General features: G+C 37.8%; 1 protein-coding gene across 2 annotated transcripts; it reads left to right on the forward strand.

Moving 5' to 3' along the window:
• The first annotated feature begins 7,354 nt into the window (after window positions 1–7,354).
• Window positions 7,355–14,287, forward strand: LOC118702594 (olfactory receptor 4F6). Of its 2 annotated transcripts, XM_036408730.2 has the most exons (2): window positions 7,355–7,364; window positions 13,252–14,287. In XM_036408730.2, exons 1-2 carry the CDS (start codon window positions 7,355–7,357, stop codon window positions 14,175–14,177), a joined length of 936 nt encoding a protein of 311 aa, XP_036264623.1. In that variant the 3' UTR covers window positions 14,178–14,287. The 2 variants fall into 2 exon arrangements, with proteins under 2 accessions (XP_036264623.1, XP_045430945.1); XM_045574989.1 differs by lacking the exon at window positions 7,355–7,364 and having other exon boundaries at window positions 12,942–14,287.
• The last annotated feature ends 236 nt before the right edge of the window (window positions 14,288–14,523 follow it).

A 14,523-nucleotide genomic window follows, 5' to 3' on the forward strand; every position in this document is an offset into this window, starting at 1 on the left:
AAAAAGAGGTGGTACTGTTTTATGAATAAAAATGTAAAATATTTCTATATTATGTGGACCAGGTTTATAATTAAATAAAAAGCAAAAAAAGTGTAGATATTACAAAAGAAAATTTATTACAAAACTATCTATAGCCCATCTGGTGTCGTGTCAACCCATGAACCAAGAGGTCACTGGTTCGATTCCCAATCATGGCACATGCCTGGGTTGAGGGCTCAATCCCCAGAAGGGGGTATGAGGGAGGCAGCCAATCAATGATTCTTTCTCATAATTGATGTTTCTCTCTCTCTTCCTCTTTGAAATCAATAAAAATATATTAAAACAAAACAAAAAAACTGTCTATAAATGAAGAGATATAAAGCTATAGTGAAGAAATATATTAAACTTTCCATGAGCTAAGATATACAATCATTTTAAAAATGTACTGTTTAAAAGTATGAATAACTGTTCAGAACTTTAAAGAGTATTTCACTGTTCTTTTTGGGTTACCAAACAAATAGGGACAAGTGTTAAGTGAAGGTATTATTATTCATGTGTATGTATGAAACTGGTTAATCATCCATAAAAGACCAAGTGATCATCTGCAACAATAAATTGTTAGTAAAGGATGGGAAGAACAATGCTATAGGCTGAAATTAATATTTCTGACAAGTCTTTAACCTCTGCCCTGTACAGATTTGCCAGTGAACGTCAAGTAAAAGATCAAATTGTCTAAAGCTTGAGGAAAGATGTGTTGTCATTCCTTTTTTGTAGTTTTTTCTTCATGTATTAAAATTTTTAATCCCATTCTAAAAATTGAGATATAATTGGCATATATTATTATATCAGTTTCAGGTGTACAACATAATGATTCAATATTTGTATATTTTGCAAAATGGTCACAATAATCTAGTTGATCTCCAACACCACAATTCTTACACTTGAAATGTTTTTATTTTTAAATTACAGTTTATATTCAACTAGGGCCCTGTGCACAAAATTTGTGATGTGCGGGGGGGGGGGGGGGAGGGTGTTCCTCAGTCCAGCCTGCACCCTCTCCAATCTGGGACATCCCTCTCACAATCTAGAATTGATGGCTCCCAACTGCTCTCCTGCCTGCCTTCCTGATTGCCCCTAACCGCTTCTGCCTGTCAGTCTGATCACCCCCTAACCACTCCCCTGCCAGCCTGATTGATGCCTAACTATTCCCCTGCAGGCCTGATTGCCCCTAACTGCCCTCCCCTATAGGCCTGGTCACCCCCAACTTCTCTCTTCTGCCTGTCTGGTTACCCCTAGCTGCCCTCCCTTACAGGTCTTGTCCTTCCCAACTACCCTCCCCTGCTGGCCATCTTGTGGTGGTCATCTTGTGTCCACATGGGGGCAGGATCTTTGGTTATTTGGGGGAAGACATCTTGTGTGTTGGAGTGATGGTCAATCTGCATATTTCTCTTTTATTAGATAGGATAGTACATTCAACTACAGTTTATTTTTTAAAAATATTTTTATTGATTTCAGAGAGGAAGGAAGAGAGGGAAAGCGATATGGTAATAGTCATGATGAGAGAGAATCATGGATCAACTGCCTCCTGCAAGTCCCCCACTGGGGACCAAGCCCACAACCTGGGCATGTGCCCTTGACTGGAATTGAACCTGGGTCCTTTTAGTTCACAGGCTGATGTTTTATCTACTGAGCCAAACCAGCTAGAGTTCAACTACTGTTTATATTCAACATTATTCTGTATTAGTTTCAGATGTACAGTATAGTGGTTAGAGATCTGTTTGTGGTTTGTGATCTGTTACTTTGTCTCTGCATTTTCACTGCTTCCCTGAGTTTTAGGATAGCTTTGAGTGCTAGGTTTCCTATATGGCCAAGTTGGTCAGCCTCCCCAGTCAACTGAGGTGGACACTGTTGGTGCAACCCTTTGTGGTCTGTATGTACAGCCTTATTGTAGTTAAGTCTTGATTGTTGTTGGTATCACTGGGAAGAATTGACTTCCAGGCCAACTGGCTATGTGTATTAGTTGTGTCTATGCTGGGAGACCTGTGCTGGACACAGGCTTATAGAACCAGACTTGCAAAATTGCAAAAGCCTCTGTGCACAGTTTGGATGGGGCGGAGTCTCAGAGATGAGCAGACAGTCTTGGCTTCCTGTCAGCCCTGCCCTTGCATGTGCTCCTCCAGATCTCTGCCTTCTGTGCTCCCCTGGATTTCCGTCTGACAGTCCAGATTTCCCCAGGCTTGCCCAGAGCTGGGGTTCAGTGCAGTCAGTAGCTTCTGACTCCTTGCTGCTAGGGAGAGCTAGCAGCAACCTTAGCAGTTAGTCTTCTCTGCACGCACTCATGTGTGTGCCTCCAGACCTCTGCACATCATGGCTTCCTTGAGTCTCCGAGTCTCTGTGTGCCTTTCTCTCTACCTGATAGTCCATATTCCCCCCATATAAGCCTGGGTCCACAGTGTTTCATTGCAGTCGGAACTGGGGTTCAGTAAAGTAGGGAGCTTCCTTTCTTCTCCAGCCAGAGAATGCCAGCCAGGCACTCAGCTGCCCTTCCTCTCTGAGTGCGCGTCTCTGTACCTCAGTCCTTTGCAGTTCTGATTCTCCATGTGCTTTCCTCTTTCCTTCTAGTTGTAGAATTTCCACTCAGCCAGCTTTCTAGTGGTTCTGGATGATGTCCATCCTGTCTTTTAATTGTAGTTTTGAAATTGTTGTGGAAGGCAGCAGTTTAGGTGTTTATCTATGCTGCTACCTTGGTTCCCCTCATTTAATAAAGATTTCAATTAAGTAAAAAAAGTTTTGCTTTATAAATAGAGTGTGAGAGAGGAAAATTAAAAGAGAGAGAGAGAGAGAGAGAGAGAGAGAGAGAGAGAGAGAGAGAGAGAGAGAGAAACATCTATGTGAGACACACATTGATTGGTTGCCTCCATAACTTGCCCCAACTGATATGTGTCCTTGACCAGGAAATGAGCCAGAGACCCTTAGGTGTTTGGGCTCATGCTCTAACCACTGAATAACACCAGCCAGGGTTTTCTTCCTTTAAACATTTTTTTGAAATTATTTTTTTTTAAAAAACACTTTAATATGTTTTTTATTGATTTCATAGAGAGGAAGGGAGACGGGAGAGAGAGAGAGAGAGAAATATTGATGAGAGAAACATTAATATGATGCTTCCTGCACACCACTACTGAGGACCAAACTTAAAACCCAGGCTTGTGTCCTGATCTGAATGGAACAGGCAACCTTCTGGTGCATGGGATGATGCTCAACCAGTGACCCACACCAGTCAATCCCTCCATTAAAAAAAAAAAAATCCTGCCGAAGCCGGTTTGGCTCAGTGGTAGAGTGTTGGTCTGCGGACTGAAAGGTCCTGGGTTCGATTCAGGTCGGGAGCATGTACATTGGTTGTGGGCACATCCCCGGTGGGGGGTGTGCAGGAGGCAGCTGGTCGATGTTTCTCTTTCATCAACGTTTCTGGCTCTCTGTCTCTCTCCATTCCTCTCTGTAAAAAATCAATAAAATATATTAAAAAAAATCCTTATCTGGGGATATGTTTTTGTTAATTTTTAGAGACGGAAAAAGGGACAGAGAAAGAGAGAGAGAGAAACATCCATGTGAAAGAGGAACTTTGTTCCCTTTTGTGACTCATTAATAATTTCCTGTTTTGGTCTGCCAAGACTTTGGGCGGCAATTCCAATGGATTAATGAACTCATATGGGCATATCGAGATTGCAATATCATTTGGTCGATAATTTCCTATGTGTAAATTAGTCATATCTACCACAATAATAGTATATATATAGTGTGTGTGTGTGAGTGTGTGTGTGTGTGTGTGAAGTAATACTAGTTTAAACCAGGGAAAGGTTGAATGTGGTTAACTCTTTGGAAAAAGTCACATGTTATGTCTTCAAATGAGTGGGTTGGTGGCATTTATCAAAATAGCTTAGGAATATTGGTGTACCATGTTGAATCCCCCAAAGTCCAGTACTAAATAGATGTTTCTGGTGATAAAATTGTTTTGTATAAAAATAAATTAAATGCTACCTTGTACAATAGAAGCATCTTCCATTGGGCTTAATGAGCAAGAATCAATTCAAATGAGAAGAAAAACAACATGCAGGCAGAAACTGAAATTATGTTTAATTTTTATCCATTCATATCCAAGACTGAGATACAAAAAGGGGAATTATAATGGTTAGGAGGCAGTCTTGAAAGTGGGAATAGAATTTGAATTGGTTTAGTTCTGCACTTTTTTTTTTTTTTGTCATGAAGACAAAGCACCTTTGGTTTCTCTATTAATTATAAAGTAGTTGTAAGAGCTGAGTCTCTTCTATGGGAAGCTAAAGGAGTTCATGTGGATCAATACAATGGTGAACTCAACCAGGATGTTCTGAAATGCTGAAATACAGATTTGCCTTCTCTAACCATGGTTATTTAAATAGCCAGGATGAATTATGAATGTGTTTGAAGTAGCTTAAAAAACCCAGATGCTTGTAAACACTTGAGAATAAAACTTTCTTCTCTCTTACTTAGATCTGTCTATGATGCCAAGAGAACACAAGGCATCTAGAAGGGGACTAAGGTGTGTCATGCAATCCTCCTCCATGAAAGTCAGGAGGAAAAAACAGTCTTGTTAAGAGGCAGATCAGAGAATCAGGTCCCTATATTAAAGTTTCTAACTGAGACTTAGTAAATCAACAACTCAGAATGGGTAGTTATGCAGTCTCTAGTTGGTTGAAAAGCATAGCTACAATATTTTGTGCCTTCTCCTGCTAAGAGATAGAGTCTATTTCCCCAACCTTAAATTGATTTGATCTTGCTCCTTGCTTTAACCAATGGAATGTGGAAAAGATGATGTTACATTAATTCCAGCATTTGGGCATAGGTTGTTTTGCAGCTTCTGCCTTTGCCTAGTTGTAGTGTTCCCCAAGACCCTGTAAGGAAGCTTCAGCAAGACTACAAATGAGGGTGATGAACAATGAGGCTGCTGATTGATAAAAAGCCCCTTGGGGGAGAGCAGTGTAGCCAATAGGCAGCACGAAGGCCCCAGACGTGAATGAGGCCATCTTATCCTCCAACCCTACTCAAGCTGCCAGATAACTGATTCCAAAAAGGAAAGCCAAGCTGAGCTTAGCCCTAATTGCCATCATGAGCAATATGCTAAGTGAAATAAGTCAGTGCAGTAGGGATTTAATCTACTTTGTGGGACAGCAATAGATAATTAATATAGAGTACTTTGTAGAATTATAGTTTATCAATGTCCCTTTCACTGACTCTGCATATTTAAAAAAATATATATATTTTATTGATTTTAGAAATATAGAAACATCAGTGATGAGAGAGAATGGAGCCTAGAGATGGAGTCCAATCAGGGCCCACTGGGGATGGAGCCCACCACGCAGTCATGTGATCTATCTGGGAATCAAACCATGACCTCCTCATTCATAGGTTGACACTCAACCACTGAACCATGCCTACTGGGCTCTGCACATTTTTTGATGTAAAGATAAAATGTGAACAAAAGTGGTTTTCTATTCTGTTGTTTCTTTTTAAGAAGCCGATCTATGAGAGATTAAACCATTAGTGATTTGTCTCTTTCAAGCTTCATTAGCATTTTGAATTCAGCTCCTTGTGTTGCTATCATAACACCTCTTCATCTCTTCACATCACACACATAAAAAAGAACTAACTATTGTTGGACCATCTGTATATATTATATCTTTAATATATTTATCCTTTCAATGGGACAAGGAGGACATTCTAGTTGTCACATTAAATCCCTCTTTTTTAAATTATAAAAGAAAAATTTAAATATAACCAACAATACAGAAAATAATGTAACAGACCTTTACAGCCTCAGTCAGAGTTTTTTATGGAACAGGCATTTTTTGCTATTTTATGAATGACTAACTATTGAATCATCCCTTTCTCCCTCTTGCTCTCCCCCCATTCCTTCCTATGAAGATGATAAATATTTTCACTTTTTAAAAAGGTATATATTTTCATTCTAACAGAGTTTCTTCCTTCACAACTAAGAAAAACAATCAGGTACAAAGACAAAAGAATTAGTAATATCACAAAAAAATCCTCAGTCTCCTGTCCTCTTCCTCAAGTGACCCATTATCAGCTTTTCCCTTTGGTTGCTGTGGCCAAATTTCTGTGGTCCCAGGAAACAACTCCCTTTGCTAAATGCACTCAGGATGGCAATCCTAAGTCTGTACTGCAGCAGTTACGTAACTTGCAAGTGTTGCTAATTGGCTGCTTTTCTTGCCAAGGAAGTAGTACACATGACTTTTTATGCCAGGTGATAATAACATTTCAAAAGCAAGAGTCCCGTATTCTCTGTTCTAGCTCCATTAGTCCAGGTAGGTTAAATGGATGGAAACTGCTTTTGACGGAGATCAGAACTTTAAGTAGACACACAAAGAGCAGTGAGCGGGGGTTTCTAATCAACCTGGAGAAATGAACCAACTATGTTATTCAACGTGGAGATTGCAGCAGATAAACTCACAACCAAAATATAGAAGACAGCAGGATAAATAGAGTCATGACTTCATGTTCTATATTGGAAAAGTCACTCTAGTAACATGTTCACAGATGTCTTGAGTATTGGTCTCCAGGTAGAGAATAAAGTAGGAGCTGAAGATTTGAACCCAGTGGGAATAAAATGTGAAGAATTTTGGACAATGCTGAAGAAACTAGCTTTGATATATTTTGATTTTTTTGGACCACAGACTGGATGAAAAGGTTAGACCACCACAACAAAAGAAGCACAAAAATAGAGGAAATTGCCTGGAGAAGTCAAGGGTTAATTTGACTTCTGGCTTTGCCATTATAAACTTATTCTTCAGTGTCAGCAAATCCATGTATCCTCTCTATGCTTTGGTTGTCTTAACTCTAAAATATAAGAATTTTACAGTTACTAGCAAAGTTTTATTCAGATCCTAGCAGCAACAGGCTCCTACTAGACATGCTACATTGATAGCAGCCGGGAAGCATGAAACTCCAGTGACCATTCCTGTACATCTTTCTACTATTCTTTTTAAATTTAAATTTAAATTTCTTTATTGATTAAGGTATTACATATTTGTCTTCATCCCCCCATTACCTTCCCAACCTCCCTTTCTCCCACTCATGCCCTCACACCCCTGTTGTCTGTGTCCATTGGTTAGGCTTCTATGCATGCATACAAGTCCTTTGGTTGATCTCTTCCCCTTATCCCCACCTTCCCCTATCTTCCCTCTGAGGTTTGACAGTCTGAGCAATGCTTCCTTATCTCTGGATTTGATTTTGTTCATCAGTTTATGTAGTTCATTATTTACCATAGATTAGTGAGATCATATGATATTTATCTTTCTCTAACTGACTTATTTCACTTAGCATAATGCTCTCCAGTTCCATCCATGTTGTTGCAAATGGTAGGAATTCCTTTTTTTTTTTTTTTTTACCACAGCATAGCATTCCACTGTGTAGATGTACCATCTTTCTACTATTCTGAAGTGTCCAGAGTTCTTTGTACCCACATGGAGAAGAACAAACTAATGGAGAAAATTTAGGGTGATCAGATTGAAGATTTCTTTAAAAATTCATTACTTTTCATCAATTCCAATTTAAACTCAACCTTGTCAATAATTTGAGACTAAGGTTAGGAAGTAGATAATTACCAATCTTTATGTGAGTGACAACATTGAGCTACTTTAAAAAGTACTTTAGAATTGTCAACCTTGTTTGAATTGGTGGTAAGCCCATATTATTTATAATTTGATTCCTATTTGTGTTGATTAGCACAAGGATGAGCAGACATGAAAAGAGAAGGGAGTCAACTGTACACTAGATGATCTCTAAGTTACCTCTCATTCCTTACATCTTATGCTTTGTGGCTGGAGTGTGGGCAGAAGTCAGTGCTCTGGGTTAATAGGATAGTGGGATTCAGGAACCAACAAAGGCATACTGGAACTAAGTTTCTGATTCCCACTGATAACCTATTTTTCTTCTGCAATAGTGAGTTCAGTGGAGAGTTTCACTCTATTCTTCACTGAAAAGATCAGATTCAAACTATTATTCTGAGTTGGTTTAAAAGGGAAGATGTTTATGGAGATTGGTACAGACTATGGCTCCTCAAGTTTTTAGGATAGACAGAACATGGAAGACTGGCTAGGAAGCAATGTCACAACAACGAGTGTACAATCATGTTTTCAAACTTTTTACCAACAGTAGGAATTATGTAACTTTACAATCTGCAGATCTGATACATAAAATAATTAATATTGTAGGGAGATCTGGGGGAGATAAGAGATCAACCGAAGGACTTGTATACATGCATATAAGTACAACCAATGGACACAAAACTCTAGGAAGAGAGGGTATGTTTGGGAGGGGGGGCAATGTTAAAATATATACACAGAAAATAATTTAATAAAAAAAATTAATTTTTGGTAAGATAAAATGAGATTTTGTGTAAAAATTAAAAAGTATTTGGCATTGAGTGGAAATCAGAAGCATGATAGAGTAAACCTTCAACTTCCAGAAAGGTAATTTTTTATTTTTTTAGTTAAAAAAATTTATTGTTTAAGGTATTACAAATAGTAGTACATGTCTCTCTTTTTTCCCCCCAATGACCTCCCTCCTAGCTTCCCTTACCCCCACACTTGCCTTCATCCTCCCGCCCCCAGTGTTTTGCGTCTGTTGGTTGTGCTTATATGCATGCATACAAGTCCTTCGGTTGATCTCTTACCCTCACAACCCTCTCCTACCTTCCTGCTGTAGTTTGACAGTCTGTTCGATGATTCTTTGATTCTATTTTTGTTCAACAGTTTGTAATGTTCTTTATTATCCATAAATGAGTGAGATTATGTGGTATTTACCTTTCACTGACTGGCTTATTTCACTTAGCACAATGTTCTCCAGATCCATCAATGCTGTTGTAAATGGTAAGAATTTCTTCTTTTTTACAGCAGCGTAGCATTCCATTGTATATATGTACCACAATTTTCTAATCCACTCATCTGCTGATGGGCATTTAGGCAGTTTCCAAACCTTAGCTTTTGTAAATCACGCTTCTATGAACATAGGTATGCATATATCATTTCTGATTGGTGTTTCTGTTTTCTTTGGGTATATTCCTAGAAGTGGGATCACTGGGTCAAATGGCAGTTCCATTTTTAATTTTTTGAGGAAACACCATACTGCTTTTCACAGTGGCTGCACCAGTCTGCATTCCCACCAGCAGTGAAGAAGGATTCGTTTTTCTCCACATTCTCTCTAGCACTCGTCATTTGTTGATTTGTTGATGATAGCCATTCTGTCAGTTATGAGATGGTACCTCATTGTTTTGATTTGCATCTCTTGGATGATTAGTGACTTTGAGCACGTTTTCATATGTCTCTTGGATTTCTGAATGTCCTCTTTTGAAAAGTATCTATTTAGGTCCATTGTCCAGTTTTTGATTGGGTTGTTTATCTTTCTTTTGTTAAATTGTATGAATTCAATGTAAATATTGGAGATTAAACCCTTATCAGTGATAATATTGGCAAATATATTCTCCCTTGGGCTTTCTTGTTATTTTGTTGATGGTTTCTTTTGCTGTGCAGAACCTTTTTATTTTGATGTAGTCCAGTTTGTTTATTTTCTATTTAGTTTTAGTTTCCATTGCCCTAGGAGCTGTATCAGTAAAGATATTGCTATGACAAATGTCTGCTATTTTGTTGCATATAGCTTATAAGATTTTTATGGTTTCTCATCTTACGTTTAAGTCCTTTATCCATTTTGAATTTATTTTTGTGTTCAGTTCATTTTTTTGCAAATATCTTTTCAGTTTCCAGGAAGGTAATTTAGAATGTAATCATTTGGACAAATTGCATCAGTGGGGAGGTTGCTGATAAAAATCCCTGTGAAAAAACCCCAATTGATTCCAAGCTGCATTGCTTTTTATTAATGTGAATATTGTTTATACCATTATCAAGATAAAATCTAAAAATGCCATTATAAAGATATATTTAAAAGATATTACAGTGACAGGGAATTAAATAGTGGCCTTTGCTAGACCATTAATGATGGTGATTATTATTATCATTATTACTTTGGTTTTAGCTTGGTTGCCACAATATATAAAAATTTATCTTCATTTGGTACTATATGTAAAAGTAAATGTTTCAAAGAAGGAGTTCTGCACAGAGGGCTGTTGAAGAATAGGAGGAATGAGAGATGTAATGAAGGCAAGGGCATTGACGGCCAAACAAAGGATGTAGAGGGAAGCCATGAGCCACACTATTTGAAAGTGTATATGAAGGAAGAGTAAATACCATATGAGTGCATGTCCAGGGAAGAGGAAGTAGTTTAGCCTAGAGTGTGAGATATAGGGAGGAGTGGAGTAACAAAATTATTAGTGAATATCTTAGAGGAGTAGCTTTGATTTGTGTTATAATTTGGGAGATATTTTATGATTACGTTTTTGGGAGCTTTGAATCTCTAAAGATACCAATTGTGTGATTTTCCACATCCACACACATTGATCTATGCTCTAAGTAAAATTGATATATATTCTCTGCAAAAATGTAAGATAGTAGGTTAGAGCATAAAGTGAAAAGTAATAGATTATTTTTCCTGCACAACTTTCTCAATCCCAGTCCTTACAAATAATTATAGTTAATGTGTGTTTTCTTTTGCTGTGTCAACCTAGGCATTTTCTATCCATTCATTGTTTTATTTATGTAATATTATATTTGTAATTTATTTATATAGTTTAAAAAGCCAGGAGGAATGAGTATGACACTCCCCCCTTTCCTTCTCCCTATCCTGTATATGTAGAATTAGGTCTATTTCAGCACTATAAATGCTCAGTATTCCAGGGAAGGTCTCTAAGAGAAATGATTGAACTACTCCTCTATTTCTACACTTTTAAGTTATTTTCAGCTTTTTGCTCTTATCAGCAACAATGCTTCAGCAAACGTCTCCATATCTTTTATTTGTCCACATTTTTCCTGTGCTCACATACTGCATATATGCAGAAATTTCCCCCTAAAAGTAGATAGCAGAGTCAATGCAGAAGAGTATATACAATTTTGGAAAGGTATTGTCAAATTGGTAAATGTTTTATTTTATTTTTAAATATAAAAATAATCAAGTAAATTTTATAGCATGTAAGAAAGTGGTAGTTACTGTAGAAAAGAATAAATAAAGTAGAGCAATATAATCAGGAATTGGACAGATGGGGAGCTAAGACTCCTTGTGAATGTAAGATTGAGGAGAAGACTTGAAGGGAGAGTGTTAGTCATGTGGATATAGGAATTTGAAGCATTTCAGACAGAGGAAACAGCCAAAACAGAGGTTTTAGGCAGTAGCATGCATGCATGGTATATTTGAAGAAAAGCATGAAAATCTATGTGGCTGGGAGAAAAGAATGAGAAAAAAGTAGAAATAGAGGAAAATTCAGAGAAAAATGGAAGGCCCAATCAAACAGAGGCTCTACTTAGGCTATGGGAAAAGAGAATTCAGTGATGGCTCCATACAGAAGTTTGGTACCACTTGTAAATAGATTCTGTGATATGAAAGAGGAAAAGTCACCAAGAAGTGTCCTCAAAGGACAGTGGGGAAGAAAAACTTTCCCCACTGCTTTTTAGTGGCTGAACATCTGTGATACATATTGCTGTCCCTTTTCTTAGAAGAGGAGACTAAGGTAAAAATCCAAAGTTATGAATAGGCTGTAGATAATTGTTACTGACTCACAAAGAAGGCCAGAGGAAATATTGAGGGGATCAAGGAATTCTATGGAATACTTTCTTCTTCTTTTAAAAAAAAAATCTTCATTCTTGAAACTATTACATATGTCCCCCCTATTTTCCCCATTGACCCCTTCTATCCTGCCCCACAATTGGATGATAAGATCAATCATTTGGGAAACAAGGTTGAAAGCTTATCAGGTAACTTGGTATGAGAGACCTGCTGAACAACAGTTCTCTATTCTACAAAACAATGAGAAGCATCACAAAATTGTGATGGCATGTACCAAAGCTGTCTTTTGAAGTTAAGCAAACCTGGTGGTGTACTGCCATGTGGAACCTTGGACAAATTACTTAGTTCCCCTATGCTGCAATTTCTCTTTTCATAAATCAGGGATAATTAAAGTACCTTCTTGAGAAAGTTGATGGGAGTATTTTTTAAAAAATTTTTTTATTGAATTTATCAGTGTGACGCTGGTTAACAAAATTTTACAGAGTTCATTTTTACAACACATCATCTGCACACTTTATTGTGTGTTCACCACCCCAAGTCAAGTTGCTGCCCACCACCATTTATCCCTTTTGAACCCTTCTCCACCTCCCCCTTCCCTTCTTCCCCTCTGCCAATCATCATATTGTTGTCCATATCCATGAGTGATAACTGTTTTATCAGTTTACTTTCCCATCACTGGTTATGAAGAGTACCTGTTTCCACATTCTTCCTCAAACCCTGAATTTTTTCAAAGGTTTAAATCTCCACCAAATGATAAGAAAAAACTAGTGTCTTGCTATATGGGTATGCATTTATTTAATTCAGAAGAAGGTAGAGTATTTTATAAACAGGTAAAAAGAACCATGTGTAAAACCACTGATATTTTCACTCTTACTCTTTTCTTCTACTTGGGATTTATGGACTCATCATTGTCATTCTTGTCCCACATCTTTTACTCTCTTTATCTAGGCATAATCTCCTCCACAGAACCCATAATTCTGTCACTTTCTCTTGCACTTATCCTCCCTCTCTAAAATGGTGAGTGCCATGCTCTGGCATCCTTTACTTCCTTCTTTCCTTCTTTCTCTAAATAACTCACCTTGTCTTCCTAATTTTCAGATATCAGAAAATTACAACTTAGGTCTTAAAAATTGTTTATATGTATTTTGAAAGAACTTGACAATGCGATTATAGATATGGTATCAATATACCGAGAGATGTCCAAATTATGAAACTCACTGTCACTTAACTATTTCATATAGTTACATAATTTATAAAAAGTCTTTAATTTATGGTCATATGTGATATATAAATATGAAATAATGACATTTAGAAATACACCAGAACTACCCATTTAAATAAGTAAAAAGATTCTTACTCTGTGCAATCTATTTTGGCAATGAAATATACAACAAAGGAATATGGGTTGTGTTGTGACATCAGCCTTTGTCTAGTTTTCTGTTAACTACTAATTGCCCAAGATTAAGTAAGGTCAGTGCCATTTTCCCTAAACAAGTGTCTCCTTATTCTCCTTTTTCAGGTTTCATGAGAGTTGTCACTGCTGAGAGAGAGAGGCAATGGACAAAGCCAACGACTCTGTGGTGTCTGAGTTTGTGTTCCTGGGACTCTCCAGTTCGTGGGAGATCCAGCTTTTCCTCTTCCTCTTTTCCATTGTGTTCTATGTGGCAAGCCTGATGGGAAACCTCCTCATTGTGCTGACTGTGATCTCTGACCCTCATCTACGGTCCCCCATGTACTTCCTGCTGGCCAACCTTTCCATCATTGACTTGATGTTTTGTTCATCCACAGCTCCTAAAATGATTTATGATCTTTTAAGAAAGCACAAAACCATCTCTTTTGTGGGCTGTGTAGTTCAGATCTTCTTTATCCATGCAGTTGGGGGTACAGAGATGGTGCTGCTCATTGCCATGGCCTTTGATAGATACGTTGCCATATGTAAGCCCCTCCACTACCTGACCATCATGAGCCCACAAAGGTGCATTTTGCTTCTAGTCACTTCCTGGATTATTGGCCTTATTCATTCAGTGACTCAATTGGCTTTTGTTGTAAACCTGCCTTTCTGTGGCCCTAATGAATTAGACAGCTTTTTTTGTGATCTTCCTCGATTTATCAAACTTGCTTGCATAGAGACTTACACATTGGAATTCATGGTTACTGCCAACAGTGGCTTTATTTCAGTGGTTTCCTTTTTAATTTTGATCATCTCTTACATCTTTATTTTGGTGACTGTTCAGAAAAAATCTTCAGGTAGCAGTATATCCAAGGCCCTCTCCACTCTGTCAGCTCATGTCACTGTGGTTGTTTTGTTCTTTGGGCCATTAATCTTCTTCTACACATGGCCATTTCCCACATCACAGCTGGATAAGTTCCTGGCCATCTTTGATGCAGTTATCACTCCTTTTCTAAATCCAGTCATCTATACTTTTAGGAATAAAGAGATGAAGGTGGCAATGAGGAGACTATGCACTCAATTATGAATTAAAGTTTCATAAATATACTGAGGATGTATAAAAAAGCAAAGTATATTAGAAATTCATATGGATATGAACTAAAGTACGTTACATTTAAACAGAATGTCACTATGTACTAGTATGTGCTGTGTCCTGTATTCTTTAAAATATATTTTATTTATTTTTTACAGAGAGGAAGAAAGAGGGATAGAAAGTTAGAAACATTGATCAGCTGCCTCCTGCACACTCCCCACTGGGGATGTGGCCACAGCCAAAGGTACATGTCCTTGACTGGATCAAACCTGGGACCTTTCAGTCCACAGGCAGACGCTCTATCCACTGAGCCAAACCGGTTTCAGCGTCCTGTATTTTT

This window comes from Pipistrellus kuhlii, unplaced genomic scaffold (genome assembly GCF_014108245.1).
Source record: "Pipistrellus kuhlii isolate mPipKuh1 unplaced genomic scaffold, mPipKuh1.p scaffold_m20_p_1, whole genome shotgun sequence".
Taxonomy (NCBI): Eukaryota; Metazoa; Chordata; class Mammalia; order Chiroptera; family Vespertilionidae; genus Pipistrellus; species Pipistrellus kuhlii.